The 25,170-nt window shown below is 51.8% G+C and overlaps 1 protein-coding gene across 1 annotated transcript in view; it reads right to left on the bottom strand.

The window, feature by feature from the left end:
* The window catches only part of TACC2 (transforming acidic coiled-coil containing protein 2), a 158,785-nt gene that overhangs the window by 118,027 nt on the left and 15,588 nt on the right, over positions 1-25,170 (bottom strand). Inside the window, exon 3 of the mRNA XM_042780410.1 lies at positions 2,056-2,190. Within this exon, the coding sequence (XP_042636344.1) occupies positions 2,056-2,190 (135 nt within the window). The remainder of the gene's footprint in view (positions 1-2,055; positions 2,191-25,170) is intronic.

The raw sequence follows: 25,170 nt of genomic DNA on the forward strand, positions 1-25,170 counted from the left end.
ACCCAGAGGAGAGGTGGTGGGTGCTTTGGGAGGAACGGTTGGTGAAAGGGCTGGAGGGAGGCAGCATGTCTGGCCTTGTAGGAATAGGCCTTGGGTTACTGCTGGTAATCCTGTCTTCCCCTTGTAGGGTTAGAGGAGGTCGGAACATGGGGCCACCTTGCCATTTTTGCAATACTTTAAAGAGGTCTTTTATAGCAAATTTGCCCAATGCAATAAATACATAGTTTGATTTCTTGACTGCTGCTTCCATGAGTATTGATTGTGGATCCAAATAAAATGAAATCCTTGACAACTTCAGTATATTCTCCATTGATCATGATGTTGTCTGTTGGTCCAGTTGTGATGAAGTAATAACATGATTAAATAAGTCAGTCGGCCTTAAATAAAGCAGATTACCAACCACAATTTGCTGGGCCTCATCCAATCAGTTAAAGGCCTTAATCAAGGGCAAAAGGGGAGTTTTCTCCAGGGCATATTCTCTGGGGTCGTCATGACTCAGAATCAACTTGGCAACAACTGGTTTTATTCTGCCTCCAGACTATAAATAGACATTTTACCAGAGATCCCACACTCTTCACTTTCCCGTCACCTGACCTACAGAATTTGGACTTGCCAGCCCTCCACAACTGTTTAAGCCAATTCCTTAAAATAAATCTCTCTCTCTCCTGTGCTTGACTGCACACTCACACTCTTGGTCACTCTGGCTTGTGTGCTCTCTCTCTGTGCATATACATATATGTATATTACATGAAGGAAGGTTGGGCAATCTACTTCTGTAGTGATACTGCCTCAGAAACCCAAGGAGCGGTCGCTATGAGTCAGGTCCGACTCAATGGCATATAACAACAACAACATAGAGATATATACAGATATGTACATATGTGTGTGTGTTGTTGTTGTTGTTGTTGTTATGTGCTGTCAAGGAGGACCCAACTCACAGCGCCCCCTCCTTGGGTTTCCAAGGCGGTATCACTATGGAAGTAGATTGCCCAACCTTCCTTCTGAGAAGTGGCTGGTGGGTTTGAACCGCCACCTTTCTGGTCAGCAGTCATGTGTGTGTGTGTGGTGTGTGTGTGTGTGTGTCACTGGTTCTGTTTCTCTAGAGAACCCTCAGACACCATCCCGAGCTGTAGGGACGCTTTGCTGATTGGCTCTTCTGGGCGTTAATGTCCCATCATCCCCAGCAGCATCCTGAGTCCTCCCAGGTGCCAGGTAGCTTAGGTGCCCTGAGTACCCCAGGGATGGGCCCTGGACAAAGTAAGGATGGGGCCACAGAGAAAAAAGGAGACTAGGACTTATTTATTAATTCAGAGTGTCAAAGCCTACACCGATAAAGCTGCTTGAGAACCAGAAACAACCAAAGTGAGAACAAAATCCCACATTAGTTTCAACCATATGAAATTGCCAATATTTGACAAGTGCCAATATGGCAAGTTCATGTGGTTCAACAGAGTAGCCAGCAGACACTGGAGACACAAAGGTTCTGAACAAATACAGAGGCCCCACCCCAAGGTGCTCAACGTGCTGGGTGCTGGGACACAGATCTGTCGTGACTATCAACACATCTTTACACACAGTTAGAAGCTCTGCTAGTCAGGCAAGACTTTTGGGTGGTCCTTTCTCTACATGAAAAAATGATCATTCCTCCACTTATCATTTAGTTCTTAATAAGGCTCCTGCTTCCCGGGAGCCCAGAAGCCAGCTAGTAAAATCATTTCCTGAGAAAGTATAATAACACATTTCACTCTTGGAGGACCCGGATTTTAAAGAGGGCCCCTGAAGACTGCCAGGGAAGCAACCTCCAAAACGGCCTTTGCAAGAGAGAGGGAGTGTCTTTCTGGAGCCCCTCAGACCAGTCCTAAGGCCTCAACAGAGGCCCCAGGCCCTGATACATACCTGCTCAGGACAGGTACGCAGACCCTGTGTGTGGGCGGGAGCTGTGGGCGAGAAGCAGCTGTGGACCAGAGGGGAAGGGGGAGCAGAGGGCAGTAGCCTCAGGCTTGGGCCCCAGGGTCCCACTACCAGCCCCAGGCCCACCACCAGCCCCAGCTGTACCTCTGGACTGTCAGACTCGTAGAGACCTGCTCAGCCTGGCCAAGGACGTCACCGTGGTGGGCAAAGGCAGCTAACGGTGGGTTTCCCAGGTCTGCTGGTGCAGCCAGCTGAGTGACCTCATCTGCTACAGGTAAACTGCAAAAGGAAGAAGGCAATGAAGGGTCAGGTGTGTGTTTGCCCAGCAAGTGTGGTCTAGGCACTGACCAAGGCCTGTTTCCCTTTCGCCCCCAGGAGACACGTGGCAGGGTCTACAGTCCACCTAGGGCCCCCTGGAAGACAGCCCTGGTAATCAGCTTCCGAAATATTGATGGACAATTTAGTGACCTTGATTCCACTCTGCAACCATTCTCCCCCTCCTTCCCTGCTGTGTTCCTCCCCAGTTCTCACAGACACTGTCCCCTAAGGTTCCTACCTAGTCTTTCAAGCAGCTATTGTCAGCTCCATAGGGTTTCAAGGCTGTAACCTTTCAGAAGCAACATCTCCTGGCCTACCTCCAGAGGGGTCTCTGGGTGGGTCTAATTCCCCCGAAACATGACGCTGGATCCCAATGACCCCAACCGAAGGGAAGGGGAGGAACTGGGTGCCAGGGGGAGGGATGGAGGCAGCAAGCTTGGAAGAAGGGGCTGCAGGAACTCTGGACGTCTTGGCTGGACCACAATTTGGAGCATCCTAAACTGCAGGCAGTGTGGACTTTCCAAAGCCATAAAACCAGAGTGGAAAACAGGGCCCGAGAGTTTTGGCAGCCCACGGCGACAGCCGTAAAAGACTTTGTTTCCTTTGACACAGCCATTCTACTTCCAATAATTTTTTTAAGGAGATGGTTAAGGACTTGAGGAGAGATGCTGACCACAGCTGTGATCAAAACAGCAAAAAATCCTGGAGACAACCAAGCAGCCAATCAGGCTGAGGCACTGCCAGAGCACGGACTAGTCTGCAGCTGTTTTTTAAAAATAGGGTGTAAATGTGTCCATTATTAACTGAAAAAGTATTATTTTTTAATTGTGATTTGGGTGAAAACTTACAGAGCAAATACACTTTCCATACAGCAGTTTACATACACTTTGTCTCATGACATTGACCACAATTTACCACAATGCAACATCTCCCCTCCCACTTCCTCCCTATAGTTACCTCTTCCCTGTGTCCATCTCTCCATGCCCTCCTGCCCCCTGAGCTGTCTCCCTTTGCCTGAACAGCCCTTCTTTCTCTCATGCTTATTCTCTCCAAGGAGTGTATCTACCTCTGGTAAATGTTCAGCTCATATGTCTGTCTATTGTTTGGCTGGAAGTCACAGGTGTGTGTTCAATTCCAGACCTGAAGGGCAGCTAGGGGCCATAGTTTCAGTGGTTCCACCAGAATCCCTTGGGCCAGCAAACCTGTTTCCCGCTTTTTTTTTTTTAAAGTATTTTTTAAAAAACTGGCAGCATGTTCCAGGTTTTATGTGTATTTGTATACAGACACAGATGTATATATGTACATGTGTATAGGTACACACATAGAAAGCGAATAACATGGTGAACAAGCAAGCAGTGTGCAAGGACAGACCCAACCAGTTGCTGTCAACTCCACCCAAAGCGACCCCACGTGTGTTGGAGAACCGGGCTCCACAGTGTTTTCAACGGCTGATCTTTCAGAAGTTGACCCCTAGGCCTTTCTTCCTTGTGTGTCTTCATCTGGAAGTTCTGCTGAAACCTGCCCACCACGAGTGGCCCTGCTGGGATCTGAAAAAGTGATGCCATAGCTTCTAGCATCCCAGTAACAACACATCAGCCACCACAGTACAACATTCTGACACATGGGTGGTGGCCGACCATGGAAGAGGCTATAAATGGCTTCTACGTTCTACAAGTAGTAGTGGGGTTGGGGCGACTGAAATAGTTTTCAGAAGGAAAAGAAAATCTCTCTCTCAGAGATCTGGACAATCAGCTGCCACCAGCTGCCACCAGCTGCTGGGGCTGGCCCATTATAAATTTAGGCAGGCAGCAAAGGCCTGATGTCCACTGGAATGTCAGGGTGGGGCCTTGAGTAGCAACAAGTGCTTCTTCAAAGGGCATGCATCACCCACTTTCAGACACAGAGGCCCAAAGGTCTGCCCTAAAGAGGCAGGTGGCTGTCCATAGGCAGCACCTTCAGTTCTGCAAGTACTATCGTGTCCACGAAAAGGCCCACACCAGGCACCAGGACGAATGAAGGGGGTTTGTCCATCCCAGGGCTTGCAGTGTAATCTCATGAGTCAAGTTGCAGTTCTAAAGAAAGGCAACCTGGGAGTGGGGGGGACAGAGGAAACCGCCACGGACAAGTGGAGTTCTTGCAGCTGGTCCATGTGGAGGCCCGCTGGGGAGGCGGCTGGAGCATGAGGCACTTGGTCGACAGCTGTGCACAGAGGGCTCCAGACTAACGCAGGCTTCTCTGCCGCCCATGCTCCCTGATGGCTGCTTCGGAAGCCACCGGGCTTCGTTTCCCTCCCTTCTCTCCTCTTGCTCCCCTCCCTTGGAGGGGACAGAGGCAGGGACGCCACCAAAGAGGAGACCAGCTTCTTAAGGAAGTCAGCTACCGACAGGAAGACTGAGCAAAGAAAAAAGCACCTCAAGGTCACGGGAGCCAGGGGGTTGCGGTCAGAGGAGGGTTCACACACATGAAAGGCGGCTGTCAGGCACAGAGAACCCGAGGGCTGGGTCAGGGGTATCAGATACAGAAACAGCTCCTTCCAGAAACACGGAACCACTTCCCCAAAGCACTGTGGGGTAAAACACCAACCCTGGTTACCATCCCATTTGGGATCGGGTTCTCTTTGTTATATTAGCCAAACTCACTGCCGTCCAGTTGGATCTGACTCATAGCGACCCCTCCTTGGGTTTCCAAGGCGGTATCACTATGGAAGTAGATTGCCCAACCTTGCTTCCAAGGGGTGGCTGGTAGGTTTGAACCGCCAGCCTTCTGTTTAGCAGTCAGATGCCTTAGGCACTACACCACCAGAGCTCCTTGTTGTTGTTATGTGCTATGGAGTCGGACTGACTCAAAGCAACACCTCGTTGGGTTTCCGAGGCAGTATCACTACAGAAGTAGATTGCCCAACCTTCCGAGGAGTGGCTTAAGAGGCCATATTAGTATAAAGGTGTGCTTCAAGCCAATCCACCTTCCTGCAGAGCAGGAGGCAGAGAGAGAGCCTTCCCCTAGAGCCAGCTCCCTGAATTCTGCCTTCTATCTAGCCTCTTAAACTGTGAGGAAATAAATTTCTGTTCATTAAAGCCAACCTGGGCAACCCTACTTCCGTAGTGATACTGCCTCGGAAACCCAAGGAGGGGTCACTATGAGTCGGGAACGACTCGACGGCACATAACGACAACAACAACAAAGCCAACCACTTGTTGCATTTCTGTTATAGCAGCACTAGATCACTAAGAAAGAGTGCATGTACGTGTGTTTGTGTGTCTGGGTGTGTCCATGTGCACCAATCCACAACTGTCAATCAATTCTGACTCACAGCACCCCCTACAGGACAGAGTGACTGCCCCCTAGGGTTTCCAAGGCTGTAAATCTTTACAACAGCAGACTGCCACAACTTTCTCCTGAGGAGAACCAGTGGATTTAAACCCCTGACCTTTCGGTTAGCAGCCAGGCTCTTTAACCACAGCACCACCAGGTCCCTATCCATGGATACACACATACCTACTTCCCAGCTCTATCTGCTGAGAGGGGTCATATCAAAAGGACCTTAGAACCAGTTCAAAGGGGTTGCCACAGGCCAAATAGGTAATATTTGTGTATCAAAATAAGCAGGGATCATAAAGGATTATAGCCCACTGAATAAAATAATAATCCATGAACTCAAACAGGTATAAATAACGGCATGAATATACGACTGAACAGGGACAGGGGAACACTCCTCCTTACTGTTCAGTTCCAGCCAGTAAATGTAGGAGCAATACTGACAGAGAGCACCACTGAAGAACGCAAAGGGTGATGGGCAATTCAGGCAGGAGCCATCAATGGACGCTAAGCCGAGAGGGTGGAGGTTGAAAGAAGGAAAGAGTACAGACATGATCTCGGAGAATCGTCCCACAAAATACTCATCAGTTGCAAAGCGGAAAGTGATGACGCAAAGGCAGAGAAACCTGAGGGCACCGACTTGGCCAGGTGTGGCCCATCCCCAGGGGAGGGAGAGTCCACGGACCCCCTGATGTGACCACGGAGAAGAGCACAGTGTCACTTCTGCCGGCTCCATGCCAAACCAGACAGCCCGAGCAGACAGCCCGAGTCTGGCCATGGGACACGTGAGTGCACACAGGTAGAGGGACTTCCTGTAGGATGAAAGACCAAAAAAAAAAAAAAAAAAATGAAGACAAGGAGAGATGGAGGAATTATTCCCAATGGAAGGGAAATGGGCGGATGTGACAATGTTCTTAGACTAGGTTCTGGATTGCAGCTGAAATGCATGGGGAACTGGAAAGGGCTCTGAGGGCTGGGTGGTACACGGCACACTGTGCTGGCTGCCTGGCCGATGGCTGTACGGGGACTGGAGGTGCTGGTGTTGTGTGGGAGAGTGACCTTGTTTGGGGGAAACCCACACTGGAAGGTGTTTTTTGGGGGGCAGGTGGGAGGGCAGAATCATGTCTGCAACTTGCTCTCCTATGATTCCCCAAAAGAATAACAATGATATAAATGTATATGGGTTTTTACGTGCATATATGTTTGTGTATACATATTCTTTTGACACAACTCTTGTATCCTGTTCATGTATTCTTTGTGTGTATACTCTTTGATGTACATCAAAGTGTGCACTATGGACGGCCAGAAGAACGAACCAATCCGTCTCGGGTCAAGTGCAGCCAGGATGCTCCTTAGAAGCGAGGATGAAGAGACTCACCTCACATATTTTGGTCCTGTTACCGAGAGGTGGCAGTCCCTGGGGAGGAGATCATGCTTCGTAAAGGAGAGGTCGTCGAAGGGGAAGACCCTCGAGAGATGGACTGACATGGTGGCTGTAACAGTGAGCTCCAGCACAGCAACAACTGTGAGGCTGGCACAGGGCCCGGCGGTGCTTCATTCTGTCGCACATAAGGTCGCCAAGACTCAGAACTGACTTGACCGCACCCAACAACAACACACTCATATATACAGACCCATCTGTGTATCGACATACAGTAAAACCTGGGGAAGCTGGAACGCGTGTGAGACGAAACGGCTCAGAGAAGGAAAATGCAAATATTTTCCACTAAAACGAGTGAGGGAAAAGTGGTACAAGTGCACCCTGCCAGAGGCAGGAAACTGGCGACACCTAGAGGAGCAAAGCAGTCCTGTCAAGTCCCAGCTCCGGGTAGAGACTGGATGACGGGGCACAGGTGGTAAAAGGCCCACAGCTGGGGACCTGAGGGAAAGGGACACAGAGGAGCGTCTAGTCTTCTTGCAATTTTTGAATAAGTTGGAAATTAGTTCAGAAACAAAACAAACGTTCTTAAACAAAGGCACTCAGGCAGCTCTCCCCGCCCCAGCTTCTGTGAAGCTACAGTGTGGGCCACAGAGGAGGGAGTGGGACCTGGGACCAGAGCAGCCCTGGGGGGGGGGCGGGCACAGTGCCTATATCTGGACAGCTGGGGAGGCCTCGAATGCCGGACCAAACCTGTCATCCTGGGGGCAATGGGAAAACTGAGAAACTCGGCCCGACCAGGGAGCGACAGAACTCTGTCAGATGGAGAATGAGTAGCATAAGTGGAGGGAAGAAGAAATACAGGGGAGGGGCTGAGGGAGGCTCTGGAGCAGTCCAGGTGCCAGGTAACGGGAAGCAGAATTCAGGTGACTGCAGAGGTGGGGTTAGTCTCCTGAGAGGCTTCATAGATGCCCACCCAGCCCAGGTGTGGGAAGGGGGGGCAGAGGAGCAGTCAAAGGTGACTTTGGTTTTGAACATCTAATTGGCTGGAAAGCTGTGTTGTTGATGGCACGTCCCACACACAATACCTCAGACCACCTGGACTATTCTCTACACAACAGTATTGTTAGTTGCTGTCAAGCTGACTGCAACACGTGGCTACCCCATGCACAGTGAGACAAAGCACTGCCCAGCCCTGCACCAGCTCACGTCACCGCCATGCTCAAGTTCACTGCTGCAACCACTGTGTACGACGAGTGCCTTCCAGCCGAGGGGGCTCCTCCTCCAGCATCATATCAGACGATATTCTGCCGCGACCCACAGCGTCTTCGTCAGCTAATTCTCAGAAGCAGTCACCAGGCCCTTCTAGCCTGTCTTCATCTGGAAGCTCCACTGTCCGCCACGAGTGACCCTGCTGATGTTCGAAACTCCAGTGGCATGGCTTCCAGCATCACAGCGACGCACAAGTCACCACAGTATGACCAACTGGCAGACAGCTGGTGAATGGACTTAATACGTATCTTTGCACGAAGCCAGCTGTTCAGTTTAAACAATTTGAATAGCACCCTAAGCGATACCTTGTAGAAAACCATGGCTTGGGTGTGCGACTTCTGCTCTGTTTTGATGGGAACCTTTAGAATGACCCCACTAAGCAGCTGGCTCAGTGGGGTGGCTGGAGACGGTGCACTGGGGAACACTGGAAGGCTGCGTGACACTCACCACATACCTGAGACCAGCCCTGCTACTCACATCTGCCTGCTGCCTCTTTGAAAAAGGGAAGCAAAGGTTGCCCTAAATCACGAAAATGGAATCTTGTAGGATCTTACGTCCCCTCCTCGCATACAACTTAACCAGTCCTTAAAGCGGGCTGCTGTCACTCCCAGACCTGCCAGGGATGAGGCGCCTGAAGACTGAGCCTTACAAGAAGCTCGAAGGGAAGGCAGCTACTCCAGCAGGGCAAGATGGAAACGGCAGCCACTGTTCTCTGCAGATACACGCCATCCCGGTGCTGGGAGGAGCCCCACTGTCGGGAGAGCAGTGACAGCCATCCACCTGGACGAGCTGTCAAAACCAAATGGGCCAGCACTCAGGGGTCAAGATCCTCACCAAGGGTGTCCGCTTCTCCCTCAAGTCAGCACATCAAATCCACCAGAGCACCAGGCACAAAAAGCAAGCTGAGGAGTCAGTGGGGTTGACTGGGCGGGGCAGCACGGTCTAGAACAAAGACCACAGGCTCTGAAGACAGAAGGTGGCCGGATTGTACCTGCCATGCTTAGTCCCAGGCAAGTTCATGTGTTTCTGAACCTGTAAAATGGGGATGAATTACATAGCTTGATTGTTAAAAGAAATAAAAGCATATAGATAGATAGATACAGCATATGGCAGTGAGTTTAGTTTTCTTGGTATATGTGTGTGTGTGTGTGTGTGTGCGTGCATGTGCGTGCATGCATGTGTGTATGTAAAAAGCATAGTGTCCACTTACAATAGGTCTTTAATACCACTGTCATTGAGTTGATTCTACCTCATAGCGGAATTGGGTTTCCAAGGTGGTAAATCTTTATGGAAGTAGCGTGCCTCATCTCCCTTCCAAAGAACATCTGGTGGGCTTGAGCCACCAACCTTCTGGTTAGCAGTCAAATGCCTTAGGCACTGCACCACCAGAGTTCCTTCCACGTCTTCAATAAACACTGCCATCGAGTCAATTCTGACTCATAGCGACCCCCACTGGGTTTCCAAGGCAGTAACATCTCAATAAGCAGCAGGTATTCATGGAGCACTGTGCTTGCGTGAATGAATGGCGAGTAGCAGTCACAGAGTGACAGCAAGAGCTCCTGCCACCAGAGCTTCCCAGCTGCCACTTCACTCAGGCCACAGCCTCCAAGTTCCTCTAACTTTTCAAGCCAGGAGCAGGCAACTCAGCTCAGAGGCAATGGAAGCCTGAACAAACGCCTCCAGTGTTTTTACGTAGCCTTGGACAAGCCAAATGTCTGGTTGGTTGTTTAACCTCAGTGAGGCCTCTAGATCTCTGATTCCAATACCACAAACTCCTCACCACCACCTCCTTTCTCCTCTATACACAGAAGAATTCAAGGGAGGAGACAACTCAGACATGCACTGATCTGACAAGGAATTCTGCAACGCATTCTGCCAAGTACAGGAGTGGACGCCGAGGGTGCACAGGCATGAGGCCGGGTCTTGTCACCCTCGAGGAGAGGGCCACTGGAGAGGGCTGACCACAGCACGGCAGCAAGAATGCAGATTCCTTTTCACCACAATAAAAGTAAAAAAAAAAAAGAAAAAGAAAAAGAATGCTGATTCTTGGGCAGCTGGCTGGGGTGAACCTACTTCAGTTCAGTGATGAAAGAGAATTCCCGACCTCGTTCAGTGTGCAGTAGGGAAGTGGAGAGCAGGAAGCCACAGGACACCCAAGGTTGGGGGACGGGTGGCCTGGCGGGAAAGGAGGAAGGGCAGGGATGCTACCGCCTGTGAGCTAACTCTTGTTCCACCACAGGGGGGACAGTCATGACATGAAACCAGTCTCCACGCCCCCACTGAGTTTACACTTGAGAGTGCCGGCCTGGGACCTGCCACTCCAAGTGACACAGAGATTGAGAGACCTCCTTGGCCTCAGAGGATGCAGCACAGACACAGCCTCACAGGGAGAGCGACCAGACGTCCTGCGAGTAACTGAATCCACAGCTGAGCCAGGGCGCAATGCCTCCTCTTTCAATTTTCCCGCAGGTTTGCTATCTCAGGGCAGAACTGACGGCTTCATGTTTGTTTATTTCTACTTCTTTTCTCGATCTACTTCTTTTCTCGAGTGAGTATCGAGCAATTTAAAGAGGAGGTGAGCAACAGGGACCCCAGACAACCAGTTTCCCAGAAGGGAAGGAGAGTAAGTACTTCCCACATAAGAGAGGCAGTCCTGGGAGCCACAAATGGTTAAGTGCTCCGCTACTAATGGAGAGGTTGGTGGTTCGAACCCACCCAAGGCACCTCAGAACACAGGCCCGGGATCTGCTTCTGCAAGGTCCCAGCCTTGAAAACCCTCTGGTCTCACTCTGACCCGCACACAGGGGTCACCACGAGTCGGAATCGCACGGATGACAACTAATGGCAGCAAATGAAAGAGAACTTGTCCCACGACAGCCTCGTGCTTCGATTTAATAATCATAATAATAAAGACGAGCTGAGGAAAGTGTTAGGAAATCTCCCTCCACTAAATAAGTCCCTTTAATTACAGCGACATGAGAGATGTTGACCCTACTTTGTGCCACTCTTGACAGTTTACCAAGTATTTTCACACACATGATCTCACCAGCGTCCCACCCCAGGCAGGCAGGGGTCACTATTCCCACTGACACTGAGTAGGAAACAGTGACTCAGAGGTGGTTACTGACTTGCTCAGGGTCACTCAGCAGTCAGGGTTGGTGGAAAAAAAAAAAAAACACTGCCGTTGAGTCGGATCCGACTCATAGCAACCCCTCCTCGGGTTTCCGAGGCAGGATCTCTATGGAAGTAGATTGCCCAGTCTTCCTTCCGAGGAGTGAACCACCAGCCTTCTGGTTAGCAGTCAAATGCCTTAGGCAGTACACCACCAGAGCTCCCCTGAACGCAGGATTATGTCTCTAAATTCCGAGCTTTCTCTAGACTGCCCCTGCCCCAGCTCCTGGAAAGGAGTCTTGGGAACTCTGCTTCCTGGTCAAGTAGTCTGCTAAAGGACAGGCTGAAACCACAGGAGGAAGGAGGCAGAGAAAGGTAAGTGAAACCCCCTGACAGACAGCTGCTGTCCACCCTCCTGAGAAGTGCCTGCCCCCGCGCTCTCCTGCAGACGCGGCCCTGGGCCCTGAGCCCTGAGCCCTGAGCCCCGAGCCCTGGGCCCTGAGCCCTGAGCCCTGAGACTGTTTCCTGGTTCTTCTCTCCTTCCTCCCTGCTGAGTCCCTAATCTCCAGGACGCTGCGTCACCACTGTGTGTTGCCATGGAAATGATTACCGATGCTATAAACAAAGGGCTGTGACCTCCATGGGCAGAGGCCAAACCCAGCCACCAAGACGGGTTGTACACGCCTTGGTCACAACGGGGAGAGGCAAGGGTCCCAGCCCACCAGACTCCACTTTCTTAGGTTTGCTCCTCTCCCCAGGACTAGTTGCCGACCCTATCGCCAGCTTCTGAGGCCTTCTGTCAATTATCTGAGCTAAAGGTGCAAGAGTGACAAACCTCAACCACGGTTAATCCAAGAACATTTTGCTTTTGGCTGTGGAGTTGAATCCCAGGAGAACACACACACACACACACCTGCACGCACACGTGTGTGCACACATACACTCACACACAGGCTCTCTCTCCCAGCCTCATGTAGAATTAGCAACTGGGGCCTGGCAACCCAGAGACCCCCTTCTCTTATCCTACTTAGTACAGGTTTCTCTCGAGTCCTCAAACCCTGCAGTGTCCTCCACAAGATTTGGCACTTGAGGTGCAGCCATTCTTGGCTGTGCCGGGCTGTCCCCTGCATAGTCTCCCCGACCTTCACCCACTGGATACCAGCAGTACCCTCCCCACTCATTGGGACAATGAAAAATGCCCTCCTACATTTCAGACATTCCCTAAAGGACGTTATCTCCACCAACAAAATCTGCCCAACACGTGTGTGCTCAGTTGTATTACACACACACACACACACACCTGTCCTCAGAGGCAAGGTCTGTCCTATTCAACTCAACCAGCTTGTACCCCCCAGGCCCAGGCCATTCTTAAGGGTTGGAAGTATTTTGGGTCCTCCCACACCCAGTGTCTGTCTCCATAGACGCAACAAACATAAATAAGCACAAAGCTGAATGAAACGAAACAGCAGCACATCTTAGGTGACAGAACACCAGGCCAGGGGGCTAGGGTCCTAGGGTCGACTCGGCCTTGTCGTGTGACCCTGGCAAGACAGTCTCATTTTGCATGCATGTAAGGTGAAACCTCAATCCTTAAGTTTCCCTCCAGCTAGAACATTCTCAGGACCCAAGCACCAGAGAGAAGCAGAGATGGGAGGAAAGCGAGAAGCAATGAGCGAGTTCCCTCTGGTTCCACAAAGGGGTCACATTCGACCTGTAAGAGCATGTCATACTCATCGGGCCTGGCGAAGCCTGAGGCCTGGGAGAAAACTCCTGACAAGGGCCTAGTGGCCATGTCCACGGCAAGGAGGAGGCCCTGGGTAGCCGGGAGCTGGCTGTAGTTTCGGGACAAGGAGAGCAGCCGCTGCCCTATTTTCTCTCTGCCTGTCCTCAGAGGAGAATGTCCTGTGAGGAGGAGCCCCGTGGGAATACACACCCTCCCCTCACTGCCCAGCACAACTGGCCCCATTCTCCCAAGGGCCTCCTTCCTCACCACACAGTTAGACAGTCTGTGTGGTAAGTCACTCAGAACTTCCAACTTCAAAGACTCAACTTTGAAGCCTACAACTGAATTTGAATGAAATAGCCTCAGGATATGGCCCCAAATCAAGTCACTTCCAAATATAAAAGACACCAAACTCACTCACTGCCTTGGAGTCAGATCCGACTCACAGTAACCCCTCCTTGGGTTTCTGAGACGGTATCATTACAGAAGTAGACTGACTGTCCCATCTTCCTTCCGAGGAGTGGCTGGTGGGTTTGAACCAGCAGCCTTTTGCTTAGCAGTCAGATGCCTCAGGCACTATGCCACCAGAGACCAGAGCTCCTTTAAAAGACACAGCTTTGTAAATGTAGCCTCAAAAGAGAATCAGAGAGAAAGCAGGACACAGAACATTTTCTGCCCAGGAACAGAGCTGTGCCTGACTGTGGCATAAAACAGATACTAAAGGGCTCGGGGCTTCCTGACTTTCCATGTGCTGTGATGGAAAGGGCTGGGACAGTCACATGTATGCAAACACACACATGTATGAGAGACGTGCACACGCACTGCGGCACTATGAAGTCCCCCTCCCCCCATCCATCCCCAGCTGCCCCTCAACAGGCCCAGCTTCTATTTCCACTCACACAGTCACATTTTTCTCACAGGTCTATTTTAGTTATCTTTCCACCACCACCACATTTTCCTGTCTTAGCCTAAAAGACATGAGCCCTGGGTGGCAACGGACCTCGAACTGAAAGGCTAGCGGTTCAAACCCACCCAGGGGCACCTCGGAAGTCAGCCCTGGCGATCTGGTTCCGAATAGTCATCATGCGTTGGAATGCGCTCAATGGCAACAACAACCACATTTTCCGGTCTTAGCCTTAAAGTCAGAGCCAGAAGCTGCTAAAAATAATAACAATAATCCAGCTGATGCGTAATCATCCATTCCACCTCAAGGCAACCATTTCTGTCAGAGCTCAGCAGCCTCTCAGAGGGTGATTTTTCAGAAGCACCTGGCTAGGCCTTTCTTCCCAGGTGCCTGGGGGCGGACTCCTACCTCCAACCTTGCAGTTAGCAGCTGAGCGCTTTAACTGTCCGCTTCACTCAGGGGCTCCAGTAACAGTGATACTCATGCCTCTTTAAGAAACGAGCATTGAGCACTGGGAGATAGACCAAACGTCGGAAAATCTCCCCGCCACACGTCGATTCAGAAAGCGCTCTGGGCCTGTGCGCCGAATCACGGAACTTTTGAACTTCCTGCACGTCAAGTCCGAGGAACCCCTGCTTGGAGGAGCCAACACGCCAAGGACTCAGGGTAAGCTCGGCGGGTCACGTGCCCCGCTGCGCCCTGAATGGCGCCCGGCCGGGTGACGTAACTATTGGAGAATTTAAAAGTCCCAAAGTCACAGGGAATCCAGTGCAGTTTTGTGGCTAAATCCCACGCCGCCGTGCCCTGCCAGGGTGCTCCCTGCGTCCTGACGGGGCCACACGAGCTCGGAAGGACCCCGCCCCCGCGCAGAGCCCTGCAGACACACTCCTTCCCAGAGGGGCCGCAAACGAGCGTTCAGCCACTTTCTCTCCCTCACCAGCCCCGTTGGGGGGTGCGCAGCGACCACCACTTCCTACGCCTTTGTCTGGCAGCCAGGGGCCCGGGCCCGTCTCCCCTGACCCGGAGTTCCCCGCCCGGCCCGTGCACTTACCGGCGCCGGATGCCCGGGACAGCCCCGCAGCGAGCTGCCCGCCTGGGGGACGCAAGTGCCCGGCAGCCCCGCGGCGCGTTCTCCGAGCGGGGCGCCGGCGGCGCGGGGCGCAGATTCTCCGCGGCCGCGCGGTCCCAGGACGCACACTTCTCCGCGCGGCTCCCGAAGCGCTCCGGGCAAGTGGCAGCACAAAGGGCCACCGAGAGCGAGCCGGCCCTGCCGAGGCTCCTCCCCCGCCCGCGGCTCCGAGCCGGCCGGCCTCCGCCAACTGCTCCGCCCGGGCCAGGAATGCACCGAGGGCCGGCCCCCGGGGTGCCCGCGCCGCAGCCACCCACGCGCCCCGCGGCCGGCGGAGCGGGACAGGCAGGCGCACGGGCCGACAGATGCCTGCCCGCGCTCACTGCAGACGCTTCCAGGAGGATTTGAGTCATGGCGAGTCCGGGCTCCTTCTGCACGGCGCCTTCCACCACGAATGGCAGCGCGGGGACGGCACAGGCGTGGGAACGGCCTGCGAAGGCACAGGGTAGGCTGGGGCCCAGCTCTGCGATCCACGCACGCTTCCGCCTCCCACCGTGGAAGGGCGCGTGAAACCGAGCCTCGCTGGCCCCTGGAGCCGAAGCCTGGCCCTTGGTTCTTCACCTGCGTGCTCCACACCACCTCCCGCTGCCACAGGGTCTGTCTGTATACTCAGAGCTGTTTGTTTCTTCCAGAGCCCCAAGTTAACTCTCACCAGCGTCCACCTCCACCATTGTGGACGCTTACCTGCCACCACCATTACCACGTACTTTTCTCTGGAAGTTCCTGGAGCCAGACTTCAGCCAATAAGGATCCTGTGCCTCTATACGGACACCAGGCTCCTATCTTGTGTTTAGTGTCAGGAAAGCCTTGCTGTATTTTATATCCTCAGACCAAAGGACAAGGCTCATAAATGATTCAGCGCTTCATTTCCTCCTCTTAAAGCAACAGATGCCTGAGGCTAGATGGCCCTGAGGGAGCACTCCACCTGAGGATCCTGGTGGAGTAAAGAAATGGACTCTAGCTGCTTGCCACTGAGAAGACCATGCTCCTGAGAGGCACTGACAGGCATTTCAATAGATGCCTTTTGCACAGTTCCCACCCACTCACTGGTATAGTAGTAGTGTGCCCATTTTACAGACTGAACACTGAGACTCAAATTGGCTAATTTGTTTAGCTACCCGCCCTCAGCTCCTGGTGACCTGAGAATTGGAGTGTCCAGTCTTGTGTGTCCTGTGCCCCAATCATAAGCCATACACCCTGATGGTAAAAACGTACCCTACTCGCCACATCTTGTCAGTTCAAGTACTCCAGTGGGGCAAGAGCTAGAGTGAATTTGGAATGCCATGCTCTTCACATGAAGTAGTCACTGGGTATCTAGATGACCTGGTAGTCCAATGCTTAAGTGCTCAGCTGGGAACTGAAAGGTCAGTGGTTAGAACCCGCCAGCCACTCTGGGAGAAAAATGTGGCAGTCTGCTTCTGTAAAGATTGCAGCCTTGGGAGCCGTGCGGGCAGTTACTCTGTCCTACAGGGTTGCTGCGAGTCAGAACGGACTTGACAGAGATGCTTCATCTGTACTCAGTGGCTTGAGTCACTGGGCACATGCCCTTCCCAACACAGGAAGGTCCCACTGTACTTTCAAAGCTGCTGGGAGGTTGGTGGGACTGCAGAGCGATGCCCCCAGACGCTCGTGACCCCCAGGGTCTGAATATGTCAGGTTACGTGCCTAAGGGGCCTGTGGGCTGCACATGGAGGCTGCTGATCAGCTGACCTTGCAATGGGGGGATTCTCTGGGCTATCCGTCCGGGCCCAAGGGAATCCCAGGGTCCTTAAGTAGATGAGGGAGGAAGAAGAAATCAGAGAAAGATTTGACCACAGAATCAGAGTCAGAGAGAGGCTGTGTTACTGGCGTTGAAGGTGAAGGATGCAGCTATGAGCCAGGGAACACAGGTGGCCTCTAGAGGTTGGAAAAGGCAAGGGAACAGACTCTCCCGAGAGCTTGCAGAACGAGCACAGCCTTGCCGGAAACTTGACTGTAAAATGGGCCCCTAAGATTCATTTCTGTTTGCTGACGGCCGGAATGATAAGATGATGGCGTGTGTTCTTTTCAGCCATGGGGTTGGCGCAGGACTGGGCAGCCTTTTGTTCTGTTCGTGTGGGTTCTCCATGAGTTGGGGGCCAGTCCCACAGCAGCTGACAACACATTAAATCCCGAATGAGGGGTCCAGACAATGACTCTTTGAAGGTCTATACCATCTCTTGAACCCAGGCTTCCCTCAGCGCCCCATCCTGGCAGCTGACTCCCAGCCAGGGCTCCTGAGTTCTATCCTTTCCCTCTCCTGCCTCCGGGACCAGCCTCCACCAACCCTACCGCCCAGGATCTCGATGCTCCAGGCCCTTCTCCAGCGGGGCAGCATCTCAGAGCTTCCACCAACCACCAAAAACGTACACCGAGGCAACAACTCCGCCTGGGTGATGATCTGTCCTCCACCGGCTTCAAAGAGCGGCGAAGCGCCATCGGCAGCTTGCACTCTGCCTTCCACATTGAATAAGCAGATACAGAAAACAAGAGAAAAGGTTTACAAAGTAACCACTGTAACATTAGCTACTATTGGTGAGCATTTACTGCTAAATGGCGCATAGCTCTTACTGAATCTCTTAACAATCCAAAGTGGTAGGTGCAAAAAAATGTGCCGTCACATCCCTCCATTCGTGGTGACCCCACATGTGTCCGAGTGGAACCGGCTCCACAGGGTTTTTAATGGCTGATTTCTCAGTAGCTCACTAGGCCTTTCTTCTAAGGTACCTCTGAGGACTTGAACCTCTAACCTTTGGGTTAGCAGCCAAGCGTTTCACTGCAGCACCCACTGACTTCAAGTGGTAGGCAACTATTTCTGTTAGCCTTAGTTTAACAAGTGAGGAGACAGACTTGGAGGGGTGACCTAACTTACCCATAGTCCCACAGAACAGACCGGAACCAAAACTCCTAACCCAGTCCCCGGCACCATTCCGCACAATGGCCTAAGCGTGTGGTTATATTTATGTACTCTGCCGGGAAGCACTCCATGAAGGGGCCCAGCTCTGGTGGCTGGCTCGCGCACATGAGTGCAGCCCTCACACGACTCACATAGCATTCATGTCCCTGGTGGACTCTGAGGAATGCCCTCCACATTCCATGCAGGGCTGTCCAAGCAGAGGTGTGCTCCTGGAGCGCCACGCAGCAAACTGTGGGTGTCGGGCAGAGGAGTGTCGGCAGGCGGGACTCAGGCCTCCTAAAAATTCAGCCCTCACCTCTGTCCATGTTAAGATGAAATGTCAGCCTGAACCCAAAATATACGCAGGAAACATGTGGGCAGCCTTCCACACAGTTGCTCAGCCTCACCCAGAATTTCTAGAGGTGGCCTTGGAATTTTCCTTGCATGCACACAAAAACCACGTCACATATACCAGGCAAGCACCACTTACAAGGGTTCAGCTGAGCCCCACCCCTCAGCTCTAGGGTAAAAATTTAGACAGACCCCTGGTCTCACATGTCAGGTGTTGAACAGCTAAACACCTCCCAGGGTCGCTGTGCTCCTGCACTTGAACTTGACTAAGTTTAATTTTAAATCAATCTATGAGTAAATGGAAAGCCCATCTCTGCCCTGGTATAGGCCACCCTGCTACACAGTCTTCCTTGGCAGATAACTTCTCCAGGATACAGCCAGCTGCATGGTATCAGGGCAGAAACCCACTGCTATCTAGTTGATTCCGACTCATAGTGACAGAGGAGAACCTGCCCCATAGGGTCTCTGAGGCTGTAAATCTTTACAGAGCAGACTACTGTATCTTTCTCCTGTTAAACAGCTGGTGGATTTGAACTGCCAGTCTTTTGGTTAGCAGCCAAATACTTTAATCACTACCACTCGAGCTCCTTGCTATCAGGGCAGAGGTTGAAAAATAAAAGTCAATGGAACAGCTGAGGTAGTGGGAAGGTTTGGTGGGGCTGGGGGTTTGGGGGGTGGTTTGTAGGACTCCGTTCTGTCCACAGGATGATAACACCACACAGATGTCGGGTTCCCCACCAGACAATAAGCTTCTAAAGGCTGAGTCTTGGTTTGATTTGCTCCCGCATTCCCTAGACCAGCGACTGTCCATCTTTGCTACCTAATAATACCATCTGGGGGTCTTTTAAAGTTCCCTCTACCCAGGCCAGAAACTCTGGCCTCGGTATTTTCTAAAGCTTGCCAGGAGATTTCGGTGGACGTTCAAGTTCCTTGAGTCCCTGCTGATCACAGTGGTCCATGGACCTAGAGTGCTTCTCAAACTCTGCTATGCACCTGTCTCACTGCTCCGGCCCGGGGCCTTGTTACATGTAGATTCTGACTCAGCAGGCCCCAAAGGACCTGAAGTTCTACATTTCCCCCAAGCTCTGACATGATGCTGACGCTACTGGTCTAAGGAGCCACACTTGAGGAGTAAGGCCCTAGAGCAGGGCTTCTCAACCGGGGGTGAGCCCCCAGGGGACATCTGGCAATATTCAGAGGCATTTTGATTGTCACGACTGGACAAGACTACGGGCATGGAACCCTGCTGAACATCCTGCTATGCACAGGGGAGCCCCCACGGTGATGACTTATCCAGTCCAACATGTCAGCAGTGCTGAGTACGGGTAACCCTGCCTACCAAAACCAAGACCAAACCGCCTGCCATTGAGTCGATTCTGACTCACAGGGACCCTCTAAGATGGAACAGAACTTCCCCATAAGGTTTCCAAAGCAGTCATTCGTTACAAAAGCAGACTGCCTCATCTTTATCCTGCAGAGCTTCTGTGGGTTCCAACTTCTGACCTCTTGGTTAGCAGCTGAATGCTTTAACCACTGCACTACCAGGGCTCCTAATCCTGCCTACAGAAGATGGCCATTTTCATGAATGATTGGTTATTGTAGTGTTGAATTTACCTGGACAATCAATTTTTCTTTTTCTTCTTAGGGAAGTACCAGATAGACACCCCTTCTATCAGTTGGACAAGATACACTCCTTCTACAAACAAGTGTTGAGGGCCAACTTTGTGAATCCTATTGTCCTAGGGACCAGGAGCTGGCACAGTACCTGCTCTCGGGGCTCAATCTCTAACAATGGGACTTTCCCTGAGCACTTGTCTGTGTCAGCCCGGAGCAAGCACTTCCCACTGTGGTAGTTAAGGTTGTGTGTCAACTTGGCTGGGCCTGGTTGAGTAGCTGGGCAGTTATTCCCAGTTATTGAGTGATGGTAGTTATTCCCCATGATTAGACTGCCAGTAAACTCCATGGTGGGATCTACCACAAGCAGCTGAGTAGCTGCTTTAAGGATGTGGTCTGCTTGCCCATATGTAAGCAGTTTTGGGAATGGTCTCTAGTTTATGGCATGCTTGAACCCTGCACATAGCCGAATCATTGTTCAGCAGCCTGCCATGCTCTGCCGACCTTGGGACTTTCAATAGACTTGAATTAGTGGCCTGCCATATTGTTTGCTAACATTTGAACTCTGTCTTTTAATTGTCAACCTTGGGCTTGTCAGCCTCAGCAGGCAGCAGCTGTCTGAGTGAAGAAAAGCTTCCAGCTTCAGTGGGCCAGCAGCAGGAGGCAAAGCTGAAGCCCAAGGTTGAGGGGCTTTTATCCAGCCCCTAGAGCCTGGCATTTTGAACTCAAACTTAAAGTCTCCAAACTGTAAGAGAATAAACTCCTGTTTGTTCAAGCATCCCATCTGTGGTATTTTCTGTTAGAGCAGCACAGAGGTAACCAATACACCCACACACTGTCACACTGAATCCTCAAGAGGAAGGTACTGATTTTATACCCACTTTACAGATGAGGAAACTAAGGCCTTGAGATGAGAAGAAGGGCCCACAATGAATGAGCAACAGCTGGGATTTGAACCCATATCTATCCAGCTCAAAATGCCTAGGCTCTTCTGCAAAGCATGGAATTCCATACGACCAACATTGCAATGGGGACTCTCTTAAAACTGTGGAGGAGCTCTAAAAAGGACTCTCTGTTGGAGGGACAAGCATGGCAAGAGGTGAGAGAGCCAGAGGGCACCCATACCCCAGGCACAGGAGCCCTTCCACCGGCATCTCAGCCAGGCGGGGTTCCTCCCGGTAAGTGGCTGGGCCTGGCATTCCATTGATGCCTTTCTTCACATTTTTGTGCCGAAGGAAAAGGGATTTAGGAGAGAAGATATAAAACGCCCTTGATGAGCTATTGAAGACCCCAGGGAAGAAGCAGGAGAACGCATCCACCCTATCGTTGCCAGGTATCACTCCCCAGTGCAGAAGCAGAGGGAGTTTCCTAAAAGCAAAGATGTCCCGCCCTATGGACCTGTTGCTACTCCGTTTTTCCAGAATAAACCACTTTCCACCCAAGATAAACTATGAGCTAAAGGAGAGGTACAGACGTCACTTCAACAGAGAGCCTGGTGGGCTCCACACTTGCCACTTTGGGACAAAGACAAACCCAACCCTGCCATGATCCTTGAGAACATCCCCCCTCCCAGGGATTCATGGCCCAGCTGTTGCTGCAAGGAAACTTGAGGCGGGCTATGGTCTCCTCCTTGCATAGCTCACACAGACGCCCAGCTCCAAGGAAACGGAACTCACGCTTTGGCAGCACTTTCTGCTGTTTAATTTGAAGCTGTGCCCCCATGGGGCTGTGGCCCAAACGGGGCATCCACATCCTTAAACGGGTGGTGAGATGAAGAATCGGGGAGCACTTGCCCAACTGGCCCATCCTCGGAGTTTTCCTGCAGCCCTGCCGCCAGTGCCATCGGCCGCCAGCACAGGAAAGTCAGCACTGCTTGCCGCTCAACTCATTTTGCAAAATAAAAACTCAGAGAAAGCCCACATATGTGGGTTTCTCAGACACGGACCAAGGGCAAGATTCATTTTAAATCCCCAGTACCTCCAGGAAACAATATCTAATGACAGTGGTTTCCATGAGGCTCACCCATGGGTGCCTTCTGTGAAAGGCAAGGGTGATGCCCACTAGAATACCAGTGGTCTGCTCAGAGTGTGTGTTGGACTAGTGGTCCCGTTGCAAGTTATGTGGACTTAGGGAAGTCACACACCCTCTCTGGTCTCAGGTTCCTCATCTGCAAAATGAAGATGTTCCAAAGGAACTGCTGGCATAGTGGTTAAGTGCTCAGCTGCTAACCAAAAGGTTGATAGTTCCAACCCACTAGTGGCTCCAATGGAAAAAAAATGAGGCAGTCTGCTTCTATAAAGATTTATAGCCTTGGAAACCCTCTGGGGCAGTTCTACTCTGTCCTCTAAAGGCACTATTAGTCAAAATCAACCAGGCAGCACTGGGTTTGGTTTGCGCTTTGCTTCCACAAAGATCTACAGCCTTGGAAACCCAATGAGGTGCTTCTACTCCGTCCTGTGGGGTGGCTGTGACTCGGAATTGATTGACAGCAGTGAGTTTGGTTTTGGTTTGGAAGGCCCTACATCTGCTTCTGACCTTCTGACTCAGTTGCCTCAGTGAGCCTTGAAATGGTGCCTGTCTCAAAGGTGAGCCTCCTGGTCCCAGGCCCAGGAGCTGGAGGTGGCCCAGGAAGGCTGTGTGGCCTAGAGCTGAGACTTCAAGCCTAGGCTTGGCACCACCCCTCCCCCTAACTGTGGCAGCCATCTTTACATCACAGCTGCTCAGTCACTTCCAGGAAGGGTCTTCTTCAGCTGTTGTGTTCGAATGTCCAGCTCTCGGGCTGCCAGGTGGGGCCAGGCCGCTCTCAGCCCTGCTCTGCCTCCATGAGGGCTGGAATGGGCTGGAGCTCAAAACATCACGCCCAGGCTGCTGGGCAGCTCGCCCCACCAGTGTGGCCCGGCTGGGCTCACCCGCACAGACGCTCACTCACGCCCACAAATGTTAGGTTTTTGCCTCTTTGCAGCCACTCTTGGCAAGAGGTTAACCCCAAAGCTCCAGTTTCCTCAAAGAAGAGAATGCATTCCCCATATGTGCTAGACGGTGTGACCTTGCATCAAATGGCACATTGTGTCACCACTGAGGGCCACCCGGGGGGAGGCTGGTGGCTCTAGGATGGGAGGGGGCAGGAGAGAGCAATGACATGTTCTAAGAAATCCAGGGCAGATGCAAATAAACTTCAACAAATCTGAAGCAAGGACACTAGTCCGTATGTCACACTGACAACAGCATGAGCATCACTCAGATGGTAGCATTAATAACAAAGTAGTGACAGAACCACAGCCCCTGATGCTTCAGAGCTTCCTGTGTGCCCGACACGCGTGCTGCTGAGCCTTCCACACACACTGTCTATATGTAGTCCCTGTAACTCCTCCAGGAGATGGACCTAACGTTACACACATTGTGCAAGTGAGGAAGCTGAGACCTAGAGCACCTAAGGAACTAGCCCAAGGCAGAACTAGAACAACAGCAGAAAACCAAACCAAACCTACTGCCATCGAGTTAATTCTGACTCATTGTGACCCCTTTGGGTTTCTAAAGCAGTAAATCTTTACAGAAGTAGATTGCCCCATTTCCTTCCGCAGAATGGCTGGTGGGTTTGAACCACCAGCCTTCTGATTAGGAGTCAAATGCCTTAGGCACTACGCCACCAGAGCTCCCCTTCCTCACTTAGACCCATTTAAAAGCAACCAGTTGCCCATTGCCCTGTCTGAAACAGAGAATGAAGAAAATCAAAGACACATGGAAATAATTCATCCAGGGGAAGAGTGGACCCTGGGAACCTCAGCCTACATGACCCGGAGACCAGAGCTAGACGGTGCCTGGCTGCCACTGTCAACCACTTGGAAAGGGATCAGAATAGGAGATCCTGGACAGAGTGGGAGAACAATGTGGAACAAAACTCAAAATCACAAAAAATACCGGGTTTACTAGTCTGATAGACACTGGTGAAACCCCCAAGACTATGGCCCCTAGTCACCCTTCAGGCCTGGAACTGAACTCACCCCCATGGCTTCCAGCCAAACAATAAACAGGCATATAAGGTGAACATTTACACCAGGTGAGTACACCCCTTAGAACACTCAGCCATGGGAGATCAGAAGGGCAGTGTTTGCCCAGGGGGACAGCTCAGAGGGCAGGAAAGCACAGGGAAGAAGGACACGGGAAAAGGTAACCACAGGGAGGAAGTGGGAAGAGAGCTGTTACGTTGTGAGGACTGCAATCAATGCCATGAAGCAAAATGTGTATGAACTGTTGAATGAAAAATGAATTTGCTCTGTAAACTTTCACCCAAATCACAATTTAAGAAAATAAAAAATCATCTGTATTTATCTATCTATGTATGTTGTTGTTGTTATGTGGTACTGAGTGGCATCCGACTCATAGTGACCCCTCCTTGGGTTTCCGAGGCAATATCACTACGGAAGTAGATTGCCCAATCTTCCTTCCAAGGAGTGGCTGAACCGCCAACCTTCTGGTTAGCAGTCAGGTGCCTTAGACACTACGCCACCAGAGCTCCCATTATCTATGTGTATGTATATGTATATGTTATATGTGTGTATATATATATATATACAAAAAACAATCAGTTGCCATCCGGTCAATTCTGGCCTACAGAGACCCACAGTATCAAAGCAGGATGCACCTAGGTTTTTAACAGCTGAGTTTTCAGACGTAGGTGCCCAGGCCTTTCTTTCAAGATGCCTCTGGTGGACTTGAACCCTTAGGTCAGCAGCTGGATGTGTTAATCGTTCGCATTATCCATGGACTCCTAATTTTAACCCGCCTTGGAATCCTGGGAGACATTATCAGGCCCGCTTACCTGCCAAGACGTCACAGCTTGTCGAGGTCACATGACTGCCCAAGACTGGGAGCCAGTACTTGGACTCTAGCCGACGCCCCCAGCCCACGCTTTCTCTTCCCCATGCACTCCCCTCCCTGTTCTGATTTCCCCGTGGGCCCCACATCTCTGGCTGCTCCTCCTCTAGCCCTCCCCACTCACCCGGGGCAACTTTGGGCCCCTGCTGTCCTCCGACTTAGGGTGCTCCTGGCCTGAGACCACAGTGCTGATGCGGGCCCACTGCTGCATTTGGGGATCCTCTCTCGGCCCACCCCCAGGAGCTCCCCTGAGGCTTGTCTTCCCCCACATCTTCTGCCCACCTTGCAAAAGGGTATCGGTAATAAGACCTACCCCAGTGTCTTCCCTGGAAGAGGGAACACGCTGGCAGTCCAT

Source organism: Orycteropus afer, unplaced genomic scaffold (assembly GCF_000298275.1).
Source record: "Orycteropus afer afer isolate SDZICR_OR568_19922 unplaced genomic scaffold, OryAfe1.0 scaffold00038, whole genome shotgun sequence".
Lineage (NCBI taxonomy): Eukaryota > Metazoa > Chordata > Mammalia > Tubulidentata > Orycteropodidae > Orycteropus > Orycteropus afer.